We start from the raw sequence: 25,763 nt of genomic DNA on the forward strand, positions 1-25,763 counted from the left end.
TATAAAATATGATGTGAGAAAAAAATTACAAAGAATACTTATTATAAAAAATTAGGTTACCAAAGGCTTCCATTCACCAATCTGGTTGAAAGCCTAACCAGAGTTAGAGCCCTGACTTTGTCACCAGAGACATAAGAAGAATAGAATCCCCTCCCCCAACAAAAGCACAGAGCACTTGAAACAATGATAGGATAGAACAGAGGCATACTTCCCCCACCTGCCTAACAAGCTGCTGAGATGAGACAAACCCTCTCCTCACACTCCCTGTGACTCTATCTAAGAACAGACTCACGCCCATCAATATAAGTTGAACCCATGTAGGCAAAAAAAGAAAAAATTCCTCAATTTCTTATATACAATATTCATATTATAAACACATTATCCATTCCGTAATAATCCCTGGCAGACAAATGCATTTTGTGCTGCCTAACCCTTTGTTGTCCATACCTGCTTTGTGCTGAGCGCTGTCAGTTGCCAGAAGAGATGGCAAAAGAGGCTCACAGATAATGGAATTAGACCTCCCCATACCCGACTCCAGATGGTCTCAGAGGACTAAGTCTCCATCAAATGGATAGGCCTAAACATATGGCAGCCCCATCTCTCTACAACAAGTAATCAATTTCAAATAAAGTTTTGTTCCCTTTTTAATAGTTTTTAAATACACAACTTTCTTCAGAACACACAGCTAAAATCTTACTCTTCTTTGTGTGGGAAAGAACAGCAATGCCTCCATATATTTTTGGCTAATTCAAATATTTCTCAGCAAAGAAAAAAAGAGAAATGATTTTCTAAACTAAATAAAGAAGAGAACAATACCTCATCCAGATTTTTTCTGTTTATTTCATGTATCGTCCATCCTAGGAAAATAACTTAATTCTACATAGGGCTTTTCCAATACAGATATAGAAAGCAGCATCTCTATATGTAAAGAGCTTTGTAATGGTAATTTACATAGCAATCCAGAGAAAACTGCTTTTCTGATAGACAAACTGCTATCTGCCCCTAAATGTACTGGCCATACAACTCTAGTCTTTCATGATAATCTTTTAAGAATGTCCGTATCAAACTGACCCCACAAGCCTAAATGAAAAGATAGTGATGCCCATTAACCTTGCTACCCCAGGTAGCTGTGGACCACCCTATACTCTCTCGGTCCCTACAATTCTCTCCCAGTGCAATAAGTATGAAATAAACACATGGATAAAAACTAAAATTTCTTGTTTCCAACTGGCAACCTACATCAACCCCAAAGGTTGAAAAATCACTTAAGAGATTTCAGATGCTCTATGAAGAACTTCACTTTAATACTTACATCTTTAAGACTCTGCATACATTACAACATTGCATTAGTGATACAAGTTATAAAATACTTTCCATTCCCTTGGATTTTGCATATAATGGCTTTGCATCAGTCACTGCAGGTAGTCTGAGCAAGGTGTTTTTTTTTGTGTTTGTGTGTTTGCTTTTTAAACATGCATTCAACTAGATATAATTTCAGAATACATTAATACTCCCTTTTCATCATTACAGTTAGCTAAAAAAAAAATTGCCAGACAGCCCTAAAACAGGAATTGCTTTAAGACCAACCCATAGTTAGTTGGAGATTAATGATGCTGAGATCTGCAAGGATGGGCAGTAGTAGTATTTAGCTAATTGTAGAAAGAATTAAGAAGAAAGTCCTGGTTGAGGCATGAGGCCTGCAGTACCAGCTGTAGAATATCCAGGATGTGACTGTACAGCTCCATCCTCAAACCTGGGCAGGAAAGAGAAAGACACACAATCACAGAGCTCCTTTGGCATTGCTGCTATGAAAAGGAGGTATTTCAATTAGAGGAGGATGAAATCCAAAAAGGGCAGCAGAAGGAAAATGTTCCTGATATCCATGGACCTCACAGAGGTTTCCAATTATAACTGGAATACTACTTATTTTGAAGGAGGCGGGTACAAGGAACAGCAAGTACTAAATGGTTTCCTTCTTTCTTCTACTTTGAACAGTCCCAATATGAGCAAAAATTTAAACACTTGGATGAACAGTCAGGTAGCATTTTTCTCATTAATGCTTAAATTATGAAAGATTTGCCATTTTCCACTGGGGTAGGGGAAATGCACTTTAGACAAGAGCCAAACTAGGCTCCAGTCACTTACATTTGCAGGTGATCACCACTGAGGGGGCACATAGCTGTAGGTGGGCATTCCTGGACCCCGATACGTGGGCACAGTGATTGGATGGGGGGCGACAGGAGTTGGGGAGTGGGCAGTCAGCAGGGTACCTGCAAGAAAGAGGAGTGTATGGCAAGTAGCTGCCTCTGACAAGGAAGGAGGTAAGGAAGAGGGAAAGGGCCTTGGACCTTGACTGCTGTCAGAACTCTGATTATATAAGAACTACTCAAAGATATACAAACACAGAAAGCTCATAATGGTAATACATTTGTGAAAACCTTTATGTCTTCCCATCATATAAGCATACTTAATTATTTTTGTGGATTAGATGATAAGAGACAAAATAAAAATATTCAGCCTTAAAAGGGAAGAAATTTGTCACGTTATAATACAACTCACGTGAACCTTGAGAACATTATGCTAGGTGAAAAAAAACAGTTACAAAAAGACAAGTACTGTAGAATCCCACTTATCTGAAGTCCCTAGAGTAGTCACTGATAAAGGCAAAAAACAGAATGGCGATGTCAGGGGTTGGCAGGTAGGGAGAAAGAAAAGTTGTTTAGTGGGAATAGCACTTCAGTTTTGCAAGTCTGGAGATGTTTTACAAGAGTGTAAATATACTTAACACTATTGAACTGTACCCTTAAAAATTACTATATGAAACAAAAAATGGAAGAGAGGGATTGAGGAAGATTCCAAACCATATAAACTTCAGAGTGCATTAAGCTAAATGTATTTTTCCCTAACCTGAAAAAAAGGCAGTGATTATCTGAGTCCATTTGCAGACAAGCACTACCTCAAAAATAACAGCCTTCACTCTTTTCACTCTCCTGTCTCCTTACCCACACTCATCCCAGACCTGTCTTCCCTTCCCCCTACCTGTCGAAAACATGTACTTTCTGTCTATACATGACTGAAAGTATAATCTCTTTTGCCTTCAAAGATAAGTATAGGAAAACAAAATAAAATAGAGACTAAGAAGAAACTTCTTTCTCTCTGGCATGATTTTCTTACATTGAAATAAAGTAGAAAACATAGAGGGAACAATATTTTTTTAAAAAAAATCCCAGCCCTGGCCAACCAAGTGCATCGTGTGTACCTGGCCTCTGCCACAAAGGTACCAGGGCTCCAGGCAGATGTACCAGGGTTTGCATCTCTCAGTACCAGGGTTTGCATCTCTCAGTGGTTTATTTTCCTTGGGAAATAAAATCAATGAATGCCAAAGGATTTCTACAAGTAGCTGTGATGTCTATTAACACAGGACTAGCTTTCCTAGACAGACAATTTGGAACCCATACTAAAGAAACACTGCAAAGGAACCCATACTAAAAGGGGTTACACGAGGTCCAATACCCCAGAATACAAAGTTGCTCTTCTGCTTTACAAAGGAGATCTGCTCACAGAGGATATCTGGTTACTCCTAGTTACTACTGTCAACAAAGTAGCCTTCTGAAATTCAGAAAGTGATATTCAGTCATACTCTACCAGGAGGGTACTTAGTTCATGATTTATTACTCTAATCCCCACTCCTGTCTTGTCTCAACTGAAAAGAGAAGCAGGGGGGGGGGAGGAAAGAAAAATATAATATGCTATTCCTTCCCTAAAGAATATATCCTTCTATGCAATTCTAGACATGAAATATTAAGGCCAGGGGTCAAAATATTAGTGAGCTCTCACTTCCCAGCTCTCACGACACCATAGAACAGGAAATCTAGAGTTGACTCACCTGCTGACATGGCCATAGTGGTCCCAGCCACCATACCCATGGTGACCCCGTTGCCTCTCGGAGGAATGATGGGAGCAGTGTACACTGTCGTCGGCATACCGTTGGGCTGCACCACTGTGGTGTGGTGGATGACGTGAGGGGGTGCTGCATACAGGTGCTGTGTGTAGAATGTACCTTGCTGTGGGGAGGAAGAAAGACAACTGCAACAGAACTCTACACCCAGTGGGTAAGACCCCAGATGGGATCTACATAAGCCCAAGAATAGTATCAAAAGCCTCACAGTGCACCCAAAGCCTACCTGTGCATATGGGCTTTGCTGGGGGTAGACACTTCGCACAGGGTATATAGCAGTCTGGTATGAGTTGGGGGAGGAGGAATATGGTGGTACTGCCCCACTGGTGGGGGAACAGGACACTTTGTAAGGTGTGCCAGGAGTGTAACCTGAAACAAAGAAGCTCAATGAACTTTTCAGAAATCCACATTTGCCAGCCAAGGGAAGGAACCAAGTATACAGTGAGAAGCAAATCAGTTTTCCAGCCCTGACCATACTAGATATGACACCAGTGTGGCCCATATGAGCTCCACTAAGATCTGACTTCGTTACTTACTGTATAAGAACATGTGTGTAGGGTGGGAGTCACTTGGGAAGAGGAATAAAGACAAAAGGAAAAAGTTATACTGAAAGTACATTCAGCCTGGTCCTCATGGCTCAGTGGTTGAGCATCTACTTATGAACCAGGAGGTCATGGTTCGATTCTTGGTCAAGGCATATGCCCAGGTTGTGGGCTCAATCTCTGGAATGGGGTGTGCAGGAGGTGATCAATCAATGATTCTTTCTCATCATTGATGTTTCTGTCTCTCCCTGTCCCTTCCTCTCTGAAATAAAATAATGATTTTTTTTTAAAGTACACTCATATAGAAAAAGGGAAAAAATACCTATCCTGATGGAATATAAATTGGTACAGCCTTCTTGGGACATACTATGGCATTAGTTCCATAATTTCACTTATAAAATTTTGTTTTAGAGAAATAAGCATGAGCTACCAGTCGAGTTTACCAGTTTAGTAAACTCAGTACTAAAACCTCCCACCATTACATCAGAATTACAACTTAACTACAGAACTATTACTCAGAACACCTGAAATCTAGCTGAACAGATAGGTGTCCTATAACTAAGGACATAAAGAAGAAGCTACATCAGACTGATATGAGGGATGAAGATGCTGAATGGGCTGGTCCCACAACCACATGAAGCAGTTACTAGGTGTACCAGTTAATTACGGCAGATTTTGTAATCAAAGAAAACACAATAATTTCAGAAACATCAAAAGTGCTTTATTCAAAGTAATGTCCATTTCCCCCATCTTTCAGGTAATTTGTGTATACTGTCCCAATAGAACTTTTCTTGTTTTGAGGCAATCCATTCCGAGACCCAATTTTCCACTTCTTCGTACATTTTGAAGTGCTGCTCAGAAAGTGTGTGTGCCATCAATCGGAACAAGTGGTAATCTGAAGGAGCAAGGTCTGGTGAATACAGCAGGTGGGTTAATACTTCCCAGGTAAGATCTTTTAATGTATCTGTAACTGGTTTTGAAGTGTGTGATGGTGTATTATCTTGAAGCAAAATTACTTTGCTGTATCTTCTGGACCATTCTGGTTGTTTCACGATCAAAACGTGGTTCAACTTGATTATTTGTTGTCAGTAGCAATCAGTATTAACAGTTCCACCTGGTTTTAGAAGCCCATAATACACCACACCTTCCTGATCCTACCAAATGCAGAGCATTGTCTTCTTTCCAAAGCGATTTGGCCTTGCAGTTGATATTGATGGTTGACCTGGATCAACCCATGATTTTTTGCATTTGGGATTCTCAAAATAGATCCATTTTTCATCACCAGTCACAATTTGATGCAAAAAAGACTTTCTTTCATGTCGTTGGATCAACATTTTACTGATGACTTTTCAGTTTTCCATTTGTGTTTTGTTCAGTTGATGTGACACCCCTTTTCCTTCCTTTAAAATCTTTCCCATTGTTTGTAAACAATTGGAAATTGTTTGCTGAGCAACATTTAATCTTTCTGCAAGTTGTTTTTGAGTTTGTTACACATCTTTATCGAATAATACTTGGTCTTCAAACTTTTTTGGTTGACCTGGACGTTCTTTGTCTTTTACATCAAAATTATCACTTTTAAAGCATTTTAAGATGGAGCATGTTCACCATAAGCTTCCTAAAGTATAAGGTAACTTTTTCTTCAAAATAAAGAATTAAAACTTTCTGCAAAAGTTATTTTTTGGCACAGAATTCGACATTTTTAAGTATAAAAATATATATGATGCTAACACCTTCAACAAATTTGATACATGAAGTTTTTTTTTCTTTTCTTTATTGATTAAGGTATTACATGTGTGTCCTTATCCCCCCCCCCAAACACATAAAGTTTTGAAGCTTGCTGTCAAAACAACAAAATAGCATACATATAAATTCACATATATATATCACCATTTGTGTAACTCCATCTATTGAAAAAAAAATCTGCATTATTAACTGGTACACATAGCAAAAATCGGGAAGAATATCTCAATTGTGGAGCAAGGAGTCCTAGTGGCAGGAGAAATACCCATAAATTTTTTAAAAAATAAATATTTTATTGATTTTTTACAGAGAGGGAGAGAGAGGGATAGAGAGTTAGAAACATCGATGAGAGAGAATCATCAATCATCTGCCTCTTGTACACCCCCTACTGGGGATGTGCCCGCAACCAAGGTACATGCCCTTGATCGGAATTGAACCTGGGACCTTTCAGTCCACAGGCCGATGCTCTATCCACTGAGCCAAACCGGTTTTGGCAAAAGGAGTTCCCATAATTTTTAACTGTGAAAACCTGCAAGGGTTATAGCTGAGTGAGACAAAGGGCTCTTGAAGTCCCAGATGTTCCTCTTAAAAAGCCTATGCAGGAACTTACTTGAGCTCCAGCACTGGGACAGAAGCTCAAAAAATGCCAGGGATAAGTGGGAAAGAACTCAATTATTTGGCATTAGGGCAAGAGTTGGAGGGGCAGCTTTCTCCATAGACAGAAGTACTAGCAGAAGCCATTGTTTCTTTGCTGAGCACTCCCACACAGCCCAGAAGAGGCCGCAATATCTGAATCTCCATCAATCTGGTGATTCCCTGCAACCCTGTCCCACCCAACTTGCTGGACCACCCAAACCCTTTCCAGTGGCTTTTCCTAATAACTGCCTGTCTTAGCTCATGTTGCAGATTTTCCTAAAATCTCTCAAACAACCACCATCTAACTTCTGTGTACCCCATACCTCTTCTAAGTGGCCCCAGACCTGATATTAACAGCAGCCTAACTTGGTTTGCAGCTTGGTCTATCTTGTGCAACTCCAAGGCCAGCACAAGTAGCAACCATCTAAAGATTGCTTTGTAGCTCATGCCAGGTGGCCCTGGGGAGAGCACAAGCAGCAGTTGATCTTGGACTACAACTATTAGGAAGCCCAAGAACCAGTGCACCAGGTGGACATCTTCAGACCACATCAAAACACCATTAAACCACCTACATAAGAGACACACTCAAGAGGTGGACTCAGAAGGTACCTAAGCCCCAATGAAGTGAGTTCTGCTCCACGGGGTAGGCCCTTGCACAACATATCCTCTAGTGGTCCCAGCCAGTACTCACACCTGATCAAGGGGGTGCACACAACCCACACAAGGAGTACTATCTGGAGTGCCCAGCTCAGGTTACTGCGGAGACTGAGCCACTGTGTCCTAAAAGACACCTGCTACATAAGACCATTCTACCAAGACTAGAAGACATAGTGGCTCTACTTCACATGTAGAAACAAAAACAGGAAAGTAGCCAAAACAACGACACAAATGAAACATGTTCCAAATAAAAGAACAGAAAAACATTTCAGAAAAAGAGCTAAACAGAATTAAAATGAGTCATCTACCAGAAGCAAAGCTCAATACACTGGTTGTAAGAATACTCACTGAACTTAGGGAAAATGTAGAAAAACTCAGCAAGAGCTTCAATAAATAGATAGGCAACGTAAAAATGGAGATAGAAAACACAAGAAAGATCCAGTTATAAATGAAGAATACATTAACTTAAATGAAGAATCATTGTAAGAATCAAATTAGTGACTTGAAAGGTAAGAAAGCAGAAAACACCCCTCAGGACAGTAAAAAGAAAAAAAAAATGAAGATATTATAAGAATCCTCTGGGACAACTTCAAGCTTACCAACATTCATATCATGCCAACACGAAGAAGAAGAAGGAAGAAAGAAGAAAGAAGAAGAGTAAGAGGAAGAGGAAGAGGAGGAGGAGGAGGAAGAGGAGGAAGAGGAAGAAGAAGAGGAAGAAGAGGAAGAAGAGGAAGAAGAAGAGGAAGAAGAGGAGGAAGAGGAGGAAGAAGAGGAGGAGGAAGAGGAGGAAGAGGAAGAAGAAGAGGAAGAAGAAGAAGAGGAGGAAGAAGAGGAAGAAGAGGAAGAGGAGGAAGAAGAAGAGGAAGAAGAGGAAGAAGAAGAAGAAGGAGGAGGAGGAGGAGGAGGAGGAGGAGGAGGAGGAAGAGGAGAAGGAGGAGGAGGAGGAGGAGGAGGAAGAGGAGGAGGAGGAGGAGCAAGAAACTGAAAACCTGTTTGAAAAAATAATGATGCGCCCTAGCTGGTTTGCTCAGAGATTAGAGCATCAGCCCATGGACTGAAGGGTCCCAGGTTCAATTCTGGTCAAGGGCATATACCTCAGTTGCAGGCTTGATCCCTGGCCCCATTTGGAGCATGTGTAGGAGGCAAGCAATCAATGTGTCTCTCTTACATTGATGTTTCTCTCTGAGTGAAATAAGTCAGACAGAGAAAGACAAATGCCAGATGATTTTGTCTCTCCCCCTCCCTTACACTCTCTCTAAAAATAAATGAAAAAAGTATCCTTGGGTGAGGATTAACAAACAAAAAATAATGTTACAAAACTTTCCTAATCTGGTAAAGGGAAATAGATATAAAAGTCCAGGAAGCACAGAGTTCCAAACAAGATGAACCCAAAGAGGCAAACACCAAGGCACATTATAATTAAAATGCCAAAGGTTAAAGAGAGAATATTAAAAGTAGCAAGAGAAAAACAGTTATCTACAAGGGAGCTTCCATAAGACTGTGAGCTGATTTCTCATTAGAAACTTTGCAGGCCAGAAAGGGTTGGCACAAAATATTCAAAGAGATTAAAAGCACGGACTCAAACAAAATTACTCTACCCAGCAAAACTCCATTTAGAATCAAAGGGTAGATAAAGAGCTTCTCAGAAAAGAAAAAGCTAAACAGTTCATCACCTCCTAACTAACATTACAAAAAATGTTAAAAAGTCTTCAATAAAAATTTTAAAAAGATAGAAAATATGAATAAAATGGCAATAAATACATATCTATCAACAATTATTTTAAATGCAAATGGATTTAATGTTCAAATCAAAAGACATATGGCAGCTGAATGAATAACAAAATAAGACCCTTAACATATGCTAACTACAAGAGACTTGTTTCAAATCAAAAGACACAGATTGAAAGGAAAGGGATGCAAAAGATATTTCATGAAAATAGAAACCAACAAATAAACAAACAAACAAACAAAAAAGCTGGGGTAGCAATACTTATACCAGACAAAACAGATAAAGTTTATACCAAGAGACAAAGAAGGATCCAGCAATTTTACTTCTGGATATTTATCCAAAGAAACCCAAAACACTAATTCAAAAAAGCATATGTTCACTGCAGCATCATTTACAATGGCCAAGGTATGGAAGCAACCTAAGTGTCCATTATTTTTAAAAAAGAATTACGCATGGCAGTGATATTAGCATTGTGGTGGCATGAGATGCTCCCTTATCTCTCCCCTTCTATCCGTAACAAGTAAAGCATCTCAAGACTCAACAAAGTCTCCTCACCCAACACACCATGACATTGGAAAGATCCACACATCTGTACAGCTGAAAATGGTAGGCTGAAACACATAAGGTAGTAGGCACTGAGGGAATAGCAGAGGTGCCACCTCCAACCCTGTTCCCCATGACTATGACTCTGGCTACTCCACAGAGACAACATACATGACTTCAGCCTCCCAGTCATAGCACCACAGGCAACCCCAGCCCTCTCCATCCTCCAATCCCCATCCAACTGCCACAACAGTACCCACAACCAGATGACATCAGATATGGTGGAGGCAACCACTATCTGATAAGCGACACTAGCAGCAACAAGACACTAGTGATCCCAGAGTAACAAACAGCAATGACAAGGCACCAGTGACACCTGGTTCGCTGGTTCTCAAATATATCGAGAGACATGTCAGGTAGGAAAAACCAAAAATGAGTGCAATGGCACCATGTACTGGAAAACTAAAAAAAGGCCTCTAATTACCAACCTGTTGAACTCTTAGGATGAAAGTAAACAACAAAGCTCTACCAAAATAAAAAAGGTATTGGCTACTTCAAATGCACCCAGAGGAATAACTCATCAAACACCATAAAAAATCATGGTTACATGGTAGCAGAGAAAGAAAATAATAATTCTCCATAAACCACATTTAAAGTCATAGGAGATTGAAATCTAACTATAATAAGAGAAATTCAAAATAAGCATTGTGAAGAAAGTATAAGAAAACTCATAAATTCAGTTCAATGGGCTCAAGAATAAAATCAATAAGCAGAATAAGTAAATTAACAAAAATCTAAACAGAAATTCTGGAGCTGAAGAAATCAATAAATGATATGAGAATGTTTTGGAAATATAGCAGATCATATGGAATAGAGAATTGTGAGAGTTCCAGAGTAGATCATATAGAAGAGAGAATGGTGAGCTGGCAGATAGAAATCTACAAATAATTCAGGCAGGTGAGTAGAAAGAACTATGATTCCCCACCCCCCCCCAAAAAAAATGAAGAACTCTATGAGAACTATCCAACTCCATTAGAAAGGGCAACATAAGGATAATGGGTATTCCAGAAGGAGAAGAGAGGGAGAAAGAAGCAGAGAGCTTATTTAGAAAAATAAGAGATGAGAACTTTCTACAACTGAGGTAGAAATTCAGTGTACAAAGTCCATGAAACTAAGAGAATACTTAAATATCTCAATGCAAACAAAACAAGGGGAAGAGCGGGGAGGGGGGGGGGGGAGAAAATGGCAGCAGAATAGACAGATGTGTTCTGAGCCTTGTCCCAGAGCAGAAAAAAAGAATAGCTGAGGATCGCACTGAAAGTGTTTGTTAGCAAGCTAAGGGTCAGCCAAACTCTAGGAGAAGGTAGGAGACTGCTGGACAGGATTCCCTTAAAAGAGAAGCACCCAAGGCGGATGGGTCCTCTCCTGGAGCTATGGGCTTGGATGGGGAAATCTTGCCATCTTGAAAGGAAAAGTGAATCTTATCAAAGGCCTGAATATCCATAGCTGTGGTGACTGCCGAGCAGCTGTGAGCCCCAGAACACCAGTCCTAGGTGGCATGAATACTTGGACTCAAAGGAGCGCTCCACTCCACCATGGAAAGGTCAGATTTTGCCAGAGATAACGTGAGGATTCTGGATCCCAGCTGTGGCGGTTGTGGTGGCTGCAGCGATGGGTGCAGAGGCCATAGTGGCAGCAGAGAAAAGGCACACTGCAAGACCCTGAGGACCCGGAAGTCTGTGCCCGCAAAAGTCCCCTGCTGTTGGGTCTGGCATGATCCGTGAATGTGGAAGGGAGTCCTCAAGGTTGGTAACAGAGGGAATCTCTAAAAAGCAACCCATTCTGATCTGACACGGAGGGAGAGCACAAGAATTAGAAAGGTGTGCACAGAACCATTGTTCGTACACCTGGGCTTTTCCCCCTTCACCCCCTTGCTTATCATTACTAAGCAAAGACTACCCAGTTTGGTAGACCCTGAGAGACTGCAGGGGGAAGTTGCTTTTCTGGAAACTGGAAATCAGAGCGGGGAGAGACCAGCTGGGAGCCAGAACCAAGGCAGCCCACTTCCACAAACCAGTATTGAGGGCCATAGAGATAGAAGGCTAGAGCAGCCAAAAAGACAGGGAAGTCAATCCAGAAACACGGCCACCTAGGGGCTGAATTACAAACTGACTTTTTAATTATGTTTTATTTAATAAAAAATAAAGGAACACGAAGAAACCAAGATGGCGGCATAGGGTAGACACCCGAATGCAGCCTACCACAACAAATTTGAATTTAGAACTGAAAAACAGGGGAGGCATTGCCCTGAAGCGCCAGACGGCTGGCTGAGAGGAGGCTCTGCCTTCTGGGAAGGAGAGAGAAGGCACGCTGAACCTCAGGAACTGTGAAGGTGCGGAGAACTGTGTGTGCGAAAAGGCGCTGGCTTAATCCCGGTGCGGAGAGGAAGGGCCGGACCGAGATTGCTGCTGGCTTACTCCCTGCACGCAGAGAGGGCGGGCCGGGCTGAGTTCGCTACTGGCTTACTCCTGGCGCGTGGAGAGGGCGAACAGCTAACGCGCCTGGCTTTCTTGTCCGAGAGGAAAACAGAATCAGCCTATTGCTCTGATAAACGGCCCCAGACAGGGAGAGGCCAGACTGTCAGGCAGTGAGCAGAGATCTCTTGGAGGTGTGTGAAGCCAGAGGCCATTACTGCGGGACTTGGGGAGGAGCCGAAGGGAAAACAAAGTTTGTCTGCACCAACCAGAGACTCCGCCCTACCTGCAGCTGAGCACAGAAGCTCTCCCAGAGGCTGGCTTTCTCTAAGGAGGGACTTTCAGGAATCCAAAGCTTGTTTGCGCCTTTACCAAAGAGGTGTGTGCGCGCCTGCAACCAATCTTCCAAAACTCTCCACGAACAGGACTTTTCTAAGGCGAGACTGACAGGGAACCAAAGATTGTCTGCGCCACCCCGAGACCCCGCTCTATTCAAGCAGAGTACTGAAACCCTCCTAGCTGAGACACTGCTGATCCTCACAGCCAATTGGCTTGGAGATCAACGCTTCCCAGTGATACCAACAAAAAGCAAGGCTTAACAACAAGACTGCACACACAGCCCACAAAGGGCTACACCAAGACTGTCCACCGCAGGTAACTGGGAAGGCTGTGCTACTGGGCTCTACCAGAACACCTAGCACACAAAGCTATCCCATCAAATCAGGGAAACAACTAAAATGCAGACAAGAAGAAGGACACAAAGGAAGGAGATGGAGGAAAAGAAAAGATTGGACATTGAGATCAAAACTACAGTTATAAGGTTATTCAACAATATCCTAAAAAAGGCCGATAAAATAAATGAGACCTATGAGGATATGAAAAGGGAGCAACTAGAAATAATAAGGGATCAACAAGAAATGAAGAAAACATTGTCTGAAATAAAAAATATTATACGAAGTCCTAAAAACAGACTGGAAGATCGCAAGAATCAAGACAAAGATTTAGAACACAAAGAGCCAGAGGACACTCCTCTGCAGAAGGGAGAAGATAAGAGAATCCAGAAAGTTGAAGATAGTGTAAGAAACCTCTGGGACAATTTCAAGCGAACCAACATCAGAATTATGGGGATTCCAGAAGAGAGAGAGCAAGATACCGAAAGGGTACTAGAAGAAATAGTGACAGAAAACTTCCCCCACCTGGTGAAAGAAATAGACTTACAAGTCCAGGAAGCCCGCAGAACCCCAAACAAAAGGAATCCAAGGAGGACCACACCAAGACATATCATAATTAAAATTCCAAGAGCAAAAGACAAAGAGAGAATATTAAAAGCAGCAAGAGAAAAGCAGGTAGTGACCTATAAAGGAGCACCCATAAGATTGTCAGCTGATTTGTCAACAGAAACCATGCAGGCCAGACGGGAATGGCAAGAAATATTCAAGGTGATGAATAACAAGAACCTACAACCAAAAATAATCTACCCAGCAAAGCTATCACTCAGAATCAAAGGACAGATAAAGAGCTTCACAAATAAAAAAAAGCTAAAAGAGTTCATCACCACCAAACCAGAATTATATGAATTGCTGAAGGAGATTATTTAGGAAGAGGAAGAAGATAAAGATAAAAATTATGATCAACAAATACGTAACTATCAACAAGTGAATCTAAAAACCAAGGGAATTTAAAAATCTGATGAACAATATTAACTGGTGAATATAATAGAATCAGAGGTATGAAAGGGGAGTGGACTGACGATTCTCAGGGAAAGGGGAGTGGAGGTGCGGGAAGAGACTGAACAAAAACTGTGCACCTATGGATGAGGACAATGGGAGATGGGGAAAGGACAGAGGGTGGGGTGGCAACCTGGTGAAGGGGAGCAATTGAGGGGGGGAAGAGGATCACATTTGTAATAATCTGAACAATAAAGATTTATTTAAAAAAAAATAAAGGAACACAAGAAATTAAGAAACCGCCTACTTAAAAATAAGGACTAGCTTACCACACTGAGGTGCAGTGGAATGCAGGGAACTGCAATACTGTCTGGACTAAGAAACAGGCGTGCCAAACAGTATAACAGAGGAAGTGAATGACCATCACTACTGTACATTTTTTATGCTGTTTATTTTATTTTATTTTCATTTTTTGCATCTTTTACTTGAGAAACAATTTTTTTTCCTCACTTGATTTTACCTTTTTAATTATTACATTTTTAGTTTCAAACAGCATTACTACTGCTATTTTACCTTTTTTGTTTCCTTTTACCATTTTTTCTTTTTCTTTTTATTTATTTTATTTATTTATTTTTTATTTTATTGATTTTGTACAGAGAGGAAGGGAGAGAGATAGAGAGTTAGAAACATCGATGAGAGAGAGTCATCGATCAGTTGCCTCTTGCATACCCCCTACTGGGGATATGCCCACAACCAAGGTACATGCCCTTGACCGGAATCGAACCCGGGTCCCTTCAGTCTCCAAGCCGACGCTCTATCCATTGAGCTAAACCGGTCCTGGCCCATTTTTTCTTTTTATTAAGTGACGTTTAATTTTCTCTTTATTTTACATTAGGATTAGTGTTCTTCATTCTATTTTCATCTTTCCCTTAGTATCATTTAACCCTATCTCAACAGGACCTTTACGACATTACTCTCTTCCTAACCTTCCCCTTTTGGTGTCCTGTTTTTATTAATCCTTTCCTGCTTTAGATTTTCCCTATTCTTTCTGTCTAACCCCTGCTAAAATTTTCACCCTACTTATATATCTAATTTCCAATCCCGTTCCAAGTGCATACACAACACTCTCTTCACTGTCTTAACTATAAAAAAAAAATGTTTTTCTCTCTGTCCTTTTGTTGTTGTTTGCATGAATGTTGATTATATTGAATTTTTATACTTTTAGAGAGATTGTTTTGCTTATTCTTTTTAAAAATACATTTTATTGATTTTTTCCAGAGAGGAAGAGAGAGGGATAGAGAGTTAGAAACATTGATGAGAGAGAATCATCTAACAGCTGCCTCTTCCACACCCCCACTGGGGATGTACCCACAACAAAGGTATATGCCCTTGACCAGAATCAAACCTGGGACCTTTAGTCCACAGGCTGACGCTCTATCCACTAAGCCAAACCAGTTTTGGCTGTTTTGCTTATTCTTTTGTTGTGGTTGTTGCTTGGTATTTTTTATTTGCTTGTATTTTATTTCTGTTTTCCCGTGCCTTGCTTGATATTAGAGGGTGTTGTAGTTTGTATTAATATCCAAGTACTGTTGCTGGCATTTGTTGGAATTAATGCTTGTTCTATTAGAATTTTATCCCCATATATATAGTTTATTCCCCTTTCTCTGTTAGTCTCATTCTTGTCTCTCTTATTTTATTTTTCCTTTTCCCAGTTTCATTTTGAAACTCCTTTTCCCCACTTCTCTTTTTAGTCTTCTTCTTTCTCTCCTATCCCCTAATTTGTCTTTCTCTAGTAGTCACCTTTATTGGAGGTTATTAATATCGTGAATACAACTCTGTTCACTGCCTTCTGTGTTGTACCTAGTTGTGTTATGTTGTGTGCCTTTAAATCAATGCAGGAAAGAGAGAACTACATAACCAGACATCCTGAAAAGAGAGACTAGGAGAGACAAAGAAACAACCCGCATATGAAAGAAAAGCAGGCATCACCAGAAAAGGAAGTAAAGGAATTAGAGGCAAGAAACCTATCAGAGAAAGAATTCAGAGAAATGATGATAAAATATTAAAAAAGAATAGAAGAAAAATTTGACAATATGAATAAGAAACAAGAGGAAATAAAGAAGAACAAAGAAGAAATGAAAAATGACATTGCTACTATGAAAAACTCAATAGAAAACATCAAAAGTAGACTAGAAGAAGCAGAGGACCGCATCAATGAGCTAGAAGACAAGATGAAAATAAAAAATACCCAACTAGAGCAGCTTCTAGAAAAAAGAAAACATTAAACAGTAGGAGGAGAGCCTACAAAATTTGGGACAATACAAAACAAAACAATATTCCCATAATAGGGGTTCCAGAAGGAGAGAAAACGGAGGATGGCATAGAAAACCCATTATTGAAGAAATAATGACAGAAAACTTTCCTGATATAGGGAAGAAAAACCCACACAAATCTAAGAAGCTCACAGAGTTCCAAGCAAAATGAATCCCAAAAGACCGACACCAAGGCACCTTATAATTAAATTGGCAAACACCAACAACAAAGTAAGAATCTTAATAACAGACAAAGAGTGACAGAAAGTTACATACAAAGGAACCCCCATCAAACTAGCAAATGACTTCTCAACAGAAACTCATCAGGCCAGAAGGGAATAGGATGAAATATACAAAATCATGCAAAGGAAGGGTATGAATCCGAGAATACAGTACCCAGCAAGATTATCAATCAAAATTGAAGGTAAAATCAGGAGCTTCACAGACAAAATAAGGCTAAAGGAATTTATCACCATCAAACCAGCAATGCAAGAAATGCTAAAGGGTCTAATGTAAAAATAAAAAAGAAATAGGAAGCGAAGAAGGAACAAAAGGATAAAAAATAAAAATGGTGACAAACAAGTACCTATCAATAATAAGTTTAAATGTTAATGGATTAAATGTCCCAATAAAAAGACATAGGGTAACAAATTGGATAAGAAACAAGACCATATATCTGCTGTCTCCAAGAATCCCATTTAAAAAAAAAAAAAAAAAAAAAAAAAAAAAAAGACGCACACAGACTGAGGGTGAAGGGATGGAAAAAGGTTTTCTAGGCAAATGGAAATGGAAAAAAAAAAAAAAGCTGGGTAGCAATACTTATATCTGAAAAATTAGATCTCAAAGTGAAGGACATAACAAGAGATAATGAAGGCCACTTCATAATACTAAAGGGAACAATCCAACAAGAAGAAATAACCCTGGAAATCACATATGCACCCAATACAGGAGCACCCAAATACATTAAACAAACAAACAAACAAAAAAACTCATGGAGGACATTAAGGGAGAGAGTAATAGCAATACAATCATAGTAGAATATTTTAATACCCCACTATCACATTTGGACAAATCCTCTAAACAAAAAATCAGCAAAGAAACATCAATCATAAATGACTCACTAGACCAGATGGAATTAATTGACATCTTCAGAACATTTCACCTCAAAGCCACACAATATATATTCTTCTCAAGGGCACGTGGGTCATTTTCAAAGATAGACCACAAGCTGGGACATAGGCAAAGTCTCTTCAAATTCAAGAAGATAGAAATCATATCAAGCATTTTCTCAGATCATAGTGGCATAAAACTTGAAATCAACTACAGTAAAAATAATCCAAAGAAATCAAATACATGGAGACTAAACAGAATGTTATTAAACAATGACTGGGTTACCAGAGATATCAAGGAAAAAATAAAACACATCATGGTAACAAATGACAATAAAACACAACAATCCAAAATCTGTGGCATACAGCAAAAGCAATCTTGAGGCGGAAGTTCATAGCTCTACAACCCTACTACAAAAAAACAAGAAAAAATTGAAATAAATTACCTAACTCTACAACTCAAAGAGTTAGAAAAAGAGCAAAAAGAAAAGCCCAGTGTAAGAAGAAGGAAGGAAATAATAACAATCACAGTGGAGATAAACAACATAGAGACCAATGAAACAATACAAAAGATCAACAAAACCAACAGCTGGTTCTTTGAAAGGATAAACTAGATTGATGAACCTCTACCCAGGCTAACCAAGAAACAAAGAGAGAGGACCCAAATAAACAAAATCAGAAATGAAAGACATCAAATAACAAGAGATCCAGCCAAAATGCAAAGGATTGTTACAAAATAGTATGAACAACTCTATTCCAACAAACTGAACAACCTGGAGGAAATGGACATATTCCTAGAAAAATACAACCTTCCAAAACTCAATCAGGAAGAATCTAAACAGCTCAATAGGCCAGTAATTATGGAAGAAATTGAAGCAGTCATCACAAGCTTAGAGCAAACAAACGCTGGGGATCAGATGGCTGACAGGAGAGTTTTACCAAACATTCAAGGAAGAACTAAAACCTATCATCCTCAGACTATTCCAAAAATTCAAGGGGAAGGAACAATTCCAAGCTCCTTCTATGAAGCCAGCATCACCCTAATAGCAAAACAGATAAAGACAACTCAATGAAAGAGAATTACAGGCCAATAACCCTCATGCACATAGAAGCCAAAATCCTCAACAAAATTCTAACAAATTGGCTCCAGCAGCACATCAGAAAGATCATACACCATGACCAAGTAGGATTTATTCCAGGAATGCAAGGATGGTACAATATCCACAAACAAATTGAGAGATAAAAATCACCTAGTCATCTCAATTGATGAAAAAACAAAGCAAACATTTGATAAAATCCAACACCCTTTCCTGATAAAAACTCTCAACAAGGTGGGAATAGAAGGATCATACCTCAACATAATAAAAGCTATATATGATAAACCCACAGCAAACTTCATACTCAATGGGCAAAAACTAAAACCATTCCCTCTAAGAACAGGAACAAGACAGGGATGCCCAATCTCACCACTCCTGTTTGACATAGTACTGGAAGTACTAGCCATCGCAATTAGACAGGAAGAAGAAATAAAAGGCATCCAAATTGGAAAAGAAGAAGTAAAGTTGTCCTTATTTGCAGATGACATGATATTGTACATAAAAACCCCAAAAGACTCCATCAAAAAACTAATAGACTTAATAAATGAATTCGGCAATATAGCAGGATACAATATTAATGCCAAGAAATCTATGGCATTTCTATACACCAACAGTGAACTTACAGAAACAGAGACTAAAAAAGCAATTCCACTTACCATCGCACCAAAAAAACTAAGATACCTAGGAATAAACTTAACTAAGGAGGTAAAAGACCTATATGGGGAAAACTACATGACACTGATAAAAAAGACAGAGGAAGATGTAAACAGATGGAAGAACATAACATGTTCATGGATTGGTAGAATCAATATCATCAAAATGTCCATACTTCCCAAACAATTTATAGGTTCAATGCACTTCCCATTAAAATGTCAATGGTATATTTCACAGACCTAGAAAGCACTCTCCAAAAATTCATCTGGAACAAAAACAAAACAAAACAAATCAAAAGACCCCGAATAGCCACAGCAATCCTGAAAAAGAAGAATAAAGTAGGAGGGATCTCAGTACCAGATTTCAAGCTGTATTACAAAGCCACTGTTCTCAAAACAGCCTGATACTGGCACAAGAACAGACATATAGATCAATGGAATAGAATAGAAAATGCGAATATCAACCCAAATCACTATGCTCAATTAATATTTGACAAAGAAGGCACGAACATATAATGTAGTCAAGACAGTCTCTTCAATTAATGGTTGGTAAAATTTTACAGATACATGCAAAAGAATGAAACCAGATCACCAACATACACCATACACGAAAATAAACTCAAAATAGATACAGGACTTAAACATAAGATAGGAAACCATAAAAATACTGGAGGAATCCACAGGCAGCAAAATCTCATACATATGCCCAAAAGAACTTCTTTGCTGATACTGCCCCTATGGCAACGGAAGCTAAAGAGAATATAAACAAATGGGACTACATCAAAATAAAAAGCTTTTGCAAAGCAAAAGAAACCATCAACAAAACAACAAGAAAGCCCACTGTATGAGAGAACATATTTACAAATGTTATCACTGATAAAGGTGTAATCTCCAACATCTACAGGCAGCTTATACAATTCAATAAAAGGAAGATAAATGATCCAATTAAAAAATGAGCAATGGCCCTAAATAGAATCTGTTCAAAAGAAGACAGAAGGAAGGCCAAAAGGCACATGAAAACATGCTCAAAGTCACTGATTATCCAAGAGATGCAAATCAAAACGACAACGTGGTAACATTTCACATCTGTCAGAATGGCTATCATCAACAAATCAACAAACAACAGGTGTTGGCAAGGATGCAGAGAAAAAGGAACACTCCTGCACTGCTGGTGGGAATGTAGACTAGTGCAACCACTGTGGAGAACAGTATGGAGTTTCCTAAAAAAACTGAAAATGGAACTCCCATTTGACCCAGTAATCCCACTCCTAGGAATATATCCTAAGAAACTGGAAACACCAATGAGAAAGGATGTATGCACCCCTATGTTCATAGCAGCACAATTTATAATAGCTAAGATTTGGAAACAGCCGAGGTGCCCATCAGCAGATGACTGGATCATAAAACTATGGTACATGTACACAACGGAATAGTATGCTGCCATAAAAAAGAAGGAATTCTTATCATCTGCAGCAACCTGGATGGAATTGAAGAACATTATCCTAAGTGAAATAAGCAAGTCAAGGAAAGAAAAACACCACATGATTTCACTCTTTTATGGACAATAAAGAAAATTATAAACTGTTGAACAAAAAGATAGATACAGAGACAGTAAAGCATCAAAAATACTGTCAAATTACAGCAGGAAGATTAGGGAGATATGGTGGAGATAAAAGATCAACCAAAAGACTTGTGTGCATGCATATAAGCATAACTAATGGACGCAGAACTCTGCAGGTTGAGGGCATATATGGGAGTGGGTTAAGGAAGCAATGGTAAGATATGTTCACATATAATACCTTAATAAAAAAAATTTTAATTAAAAAAATAAAAACAATATAAATAAAAAAATTTTAAAAAGCCTTCTCCAAGACATATCAAAACTGTCAAAAGTCAATGATAAAAAAATAATTTGAAAGACAGCCAGAGAATAAAAGATGGTAACCTACAAATATACCACCATAAGCCTATAACCTGATGAAACCTTATAGGCCAGAAGAGTGGAATGACATTTAAAATACAGAAAGATACAAACTGTTAGTCAAGAATATTCTATCAAGCAAAGTTATCCTTCTCATTTGAAAAAAAAAAAAAAGTCTTTCCCAGATAAACAAAAGCTGAGGGAGTTCACTACTACCAGATTTGCCTTGCAATAAATACGTAAAGGAAGGAGCTCTTCTATCTAAAACAAAAACCACAAGTACCCAAAACTCTGAGTAAGACGATAAGAAAACAGAATCATAAGTTTGTGATTCAATATCAGAAAAGGCTGTTAGACAATTATAGTATAAAGGTTAAGGGAAAATAAAAACCACTCTAAATAACTACAACTACTTCAACCTGGTAACAAACTCACTATCAAGAAACAACAATTTGTACCAATTTAGTGGTTGAGTGTCCAACCATGAGCTAAGAGGTCACTGGTTTGATTCCTAATCAGGGCATATTGCACAGGTTGTGGGCTCATTCTCTACTAGCGGACGTGCAGGAGGCAGCCAATTGATAATGTTTCTCTCTCAGCTATGTTTCTATCTCTAGCACTTTCTCTTCCTTTCTATCTAAAAAATCAATAAAAGCATTTAAAAGCAATTATTTATTTATTTAAAAATAAATAAATAAATAAATAGCTATATGCCAACAAATTGGATAATCTAGGGAAAAAAAATGGATAAGTTCTTAGAATCAGACAACCTTCCAAAACTGAATCATGAAGAAATAAAGAATCTGAATAAACCAATCACCAGTATGGTGATTAAAACAGTAATCAAAAACGAAGAGTCCAGGACCAGATGTGGGTTTACTGGTGAATTCTACCAAACATTCAAAAAACATTAAATACCCATAATTCTCAAATACTTCCAAAAATTAAAGAGAATGGAATGCTTCCTCATGTTATAAGGCCAATATTATCTTGATACCAAAAACAGATAAGAATACAAACAAATAAAATTATTCAAATAAAAAATAGATTAAAAAAATCCACAACAAATTATTAGCAAACTGAATAAAACGATACATTAAAAGAATCATATGCTTGGTCATGTGAGATTTATTCCAGAAATGCAAAAATGGTTCAATTTCTGCAAACCACTGTTGATACATATTAACAGAATGAAGGATAAAAATAATTATCTTCTCACATAGTCTGATGGCTTAGTCAGTAGGAGTATCATCTCCTACACCAAAAGGTTTACAGTTCAATCCCTGGTCAGGCCCTTAAGTAGATTGCAGATTTGATCCCCAGTCTGGGCATGTAAAGGAGGCAACCAATTGATGTTTCTCTCTCACACATTGATTTTTCTTTTCTCTTTCACTCTCTGTCCTCCTTCCTCTCTCCCCTAAATCAATAAAAACATATCTCTGGGTGAGGATTCAAAAAAAATCATCACCATCTTTAACAACAAGAATGAAAAGTCCTAGCCAGTTGCTCAGAGTCTTGACCCGTGAACTAAAGTCCACCACTTTTACTGGAAGTCCTAGACAGAGGAATTAGGCAAAATAATAATAATAATAATAATTACTATAAATGACTAAATGGCATCCAAATAGGAAAGGAAGAAGTAAAACTGATGACATGATTTTATATAAAGAAAACCCTAAAGACTACAAAAAAACTATTAGAAATTATTAATAGATACAGTAGAGTACAAAATCAACTTACAAAAATTGTGATCTTTCTATATATTACTTACAAACTTTAAGAAAGAAAAATTAAGACACAACTCTATTTAAAAAAATCAGAACAAATAGAGTAAAATACTTAGGAATAAATTTCACCCAAGAGTTGTGAAATACCTGTACTGTATAATGAAAGCTATAAGACATTTAAAGAAATTGAAGATGACATAAAGAAATGGAAAGATATTCCTTGTTTATGTCCTGGAAGAGTTAAAATTGCAAAATTGTCTATGCAGTGTTTCCCAAACTTTTGACATATGTGTACCCCTTCTATAATTTTTGTAATGCTGAGTACCCCTCATACTCATACTCATGAGAATGTAGAATTAGGCGCACGGTGCAGTGCATACCCCCACCAAACTCTTCCCGTACCCCTGGGGGTACGTGTACCACACTTTGGGAGACACTGAAAAGCAATATACAGATTCAATGCAATCACTATAAAACCCCAATGGCATTTTTCACAGAAATAGAACAACAACAAAAACAAAAATCCCTCAAATTTGTATGGAACCACAAAAGATCCCAAGCAGCCAAAGAAATCCTAAGAAAGGAAGAAAAAATGAAAGAAAAGCAGAAGCCGGTTTGGCTCAGTGGTAGAGCGTCGGTCTGCGGACTGAAAAGGTCCCAGGTTCGATTACAGTCAAGGGCATGTACATTGGTTGTGGGCACATCCCCGGTAGGGGGTGTTGGGAGCCCAGTCCTCTACTGACCTGAGAATCGGGGGATGGAGCAAGGGTAGGTAGCCCTGCCTGCTCTCCCCCAGAAGTTGGGTCACTTGGGGACGTGGCAAGCAACAGTGTCCTTCGTTCTGCTGTGCGTGCAAGATTGGAATCTGCAAACATGTCCTTGAATTAACATAGCAGAGTACAGCTGATGAACTTTTCCAGCTAGATATCTTCCTGCATAGGTCTTAAGGAATTGGCACGTAGCATCATGTCCTTGGAGAAAGCCATTTGGAGGAACGCCCAGCTTTAGTGTATAAAAGAGATTGCACCCTTAATAAACTTGCTGCAGTGCTATTAGGCTTTGCAGTCCTCCTGAAGCCCCGCTGTTCCTGTCTTTTCTTTTTTTCAGCCTCCTAGCCATAACTTCAGGACCTGTAATACCGGCTGGTTCCATTAAGGGGGTGTGCAAGAGGCAGCTGGTCGATGTTTCTCTCTCATCAACGTTTCTAGCTATCTATCCCTCTCCCTTCCTTTCTGTAAAAAAAAAATCAATAAAATATATTTAAAAAATGAAGGAAAAGTTTGATTTCACCCTTTATAATAAGTAACAACGTGGGACATTGACTCTGGGCATGCATGCACACAGGGAGTCTGTTTCCCGCAGCATGTGAGTGGGCTTCCTGCCTACACAGGGCAGCTGTGCAAACAGGCACCGCAAACAGACTGGGGATCCTGATTCTCCTCACGAGAGGCTACACTGAGAATCAGTGACTTGATTCTCAGCACACACACACAGGGACTCTGTTTCTCATTGCACGTGCAAGGGACCACCAATTCTCAGTGTGCTCACACCAAGTGCTAATGACTCAAATTCTAGGTGCTTGCATGCAAGGGACTCTGATTCTCGATTCAAGGCAGTACCAGGGAACAGAGACTTTGATACTAAATTCTTAGCATGTGTACTCTGATTCCTGGCACGCGCTAGGGGATTCTGATTTTTGGTGCATACCTTCAGGGATCCTAATCCTAGGTGCGTGCAGGCCAGTGGCTCTGATTCTTATCATGCATGGTTTCCACCAATGCATAGCAACCACCTGTCTTGGTGTTGGAGCTCTTCAGTGACATTCGGGTGGTACAATGCTCCCACTGCTCAGGACCCTGCAACTCAGCACTTAGAAAAAGAGGAATCACCAAGAAAGGAAATAAGTAAAATGGAGGCATGAAATATGATAGAAAAAGAATTCAGAGTAATGGTCATACCATAAACCAGATGGATAAGAAAATCAATAACCTATGCAAAAATCAGGAAGAAATCAAGCAGGTCCTATGCCGCTGCAGTGGGCTGGCATGAAGGGGTATATAGCTATAATAAAAAATGCTATGAAAAATATCAACAGCCAAAACCGGTTTGGATCAGTGGTGGAGCGTCGGTCTGCGGACTGAGGGGTCCCGGGTTCGATTCCGGTCAAGGGCATGTACATTGGTTGTGGGTATATCCCCGGTGGGGGGTGTGCAGGAGGCAGCTGGTCGATGTTTCTCTCTCATCAATGTTTCTGGCTCTCTATCCCTCTCTCCTCCTCTCTGTAAAAATATCAATAAAATATGTTTTTTTTTTAAAAAGAAAAATATCAACAGACTAGGAGAAGCAGAGCTCAAACTGAATACCAACTGGAGAAAACCATTAAAAAGCAGGAAGAGAGCCTAAGGGAGCTTTGGGACAACATGAAATGAAGAAACATATGTAAAATAGGAGTGTCAGAAGGACAAGAAGAGCAGCAAAGATTAGAAAATCAATTTGAAGAAATAGTGACAGAAAACTTCCCTGATATAGAGAAGAAAAAAGTCACACAATTACAGAGAGTCCCAAGCAAGTTGAACCCCAAAAGACCCACACCAAGACACATCATAATTATAATGGCAAACATTAATGTCAAAGAGAGAATCTTAAAGCCTGCAAAAGAGAGACAGAGAGTTACCTACAAAGGATCCCCCATCAGATTAAGAAAGGATTTTTCAACAGAAACACATGAAGGCATAAGGGAATGGAATGTAGTACACAAACTGTTGCAAAGCAAAGGACTGAATCCAAGAATACTCTATCCAGCAAAGTTATCAAAGAAAATTGAAGAGGAAATTAGGAGCTTCGCAAACAAAAAAAGGCGAAGGGAGTTTATCACTATCAAGCAAACAATGCAAGAACTGCTAAAGGAAATACGATAAAAACAAGAAATAAAAAGGGAAGAAGGAACACAGGCATAAAAAACAGAAATGGCTTTAAACAAGTACTTCTCAATAAT

The 25,763-nt window shown here is 39.1% G+C and overlaps 1 protein-coding gene across 6 annotated transcripts in view; it reads right to left on the reverse strand.

Moving 5' to 3' along the window:
- Positions 1–325: 325 nt before the first annotated feature.
- The window catches only part of FAM168B (family with sequence similarity 168 member B), a 135,029-nt gene continuing 109,591 nt past the window's right edge, over positions 326–25,763 (reverse strand). For 5 of the 6 annotated variants that reach the window (XM_045588584.1, XM_036456281.2, XM_045588585.1 and 2 more), the window contains 4 exons: positions 4,185–4,327; positions 3,887–4,064; positions 2,146–2,270; positions 326–1,753 (listed from right to left, as the gene is read on the reverse strand). In XM_045588584.1, the coding sequence (XP_045444540.1) occupies positions 2,158–2,270; positions 3,887–4,064; positions 4,185–4,327 (434 nt within the window). In that variant the 3' untranslated portion in view covers positions 326–1,753; positions 2,146–2,157. The remainder of the gene's footprint in view (positions 1,754–2,145; positions 2,271–3,886; positions 4,065–4,184; positions 4,328–25,763) is intronic. The other variant, XM_045588587.1, reaches the window with a different exon arrangement.

The sequence above is a fragment of the Pipistrellus kuhlii genome, unplaced genomic scaffold (genome assembly GCF_014108245.1).
Source record: "Pipistrellus kuhlii isolate mPipKuh1 unplaced genomic scaffold, mPipKuh1.p scaffold_m20_p_3, whole genome shotgun sequence".
NCBI classification, from domain to species: Eukaryota; Metazoa; Chordata; class Mammalia; order Chiroptera; family Vespertilionidae; genus Pipistrellus; species Pipistrellus kuhlii.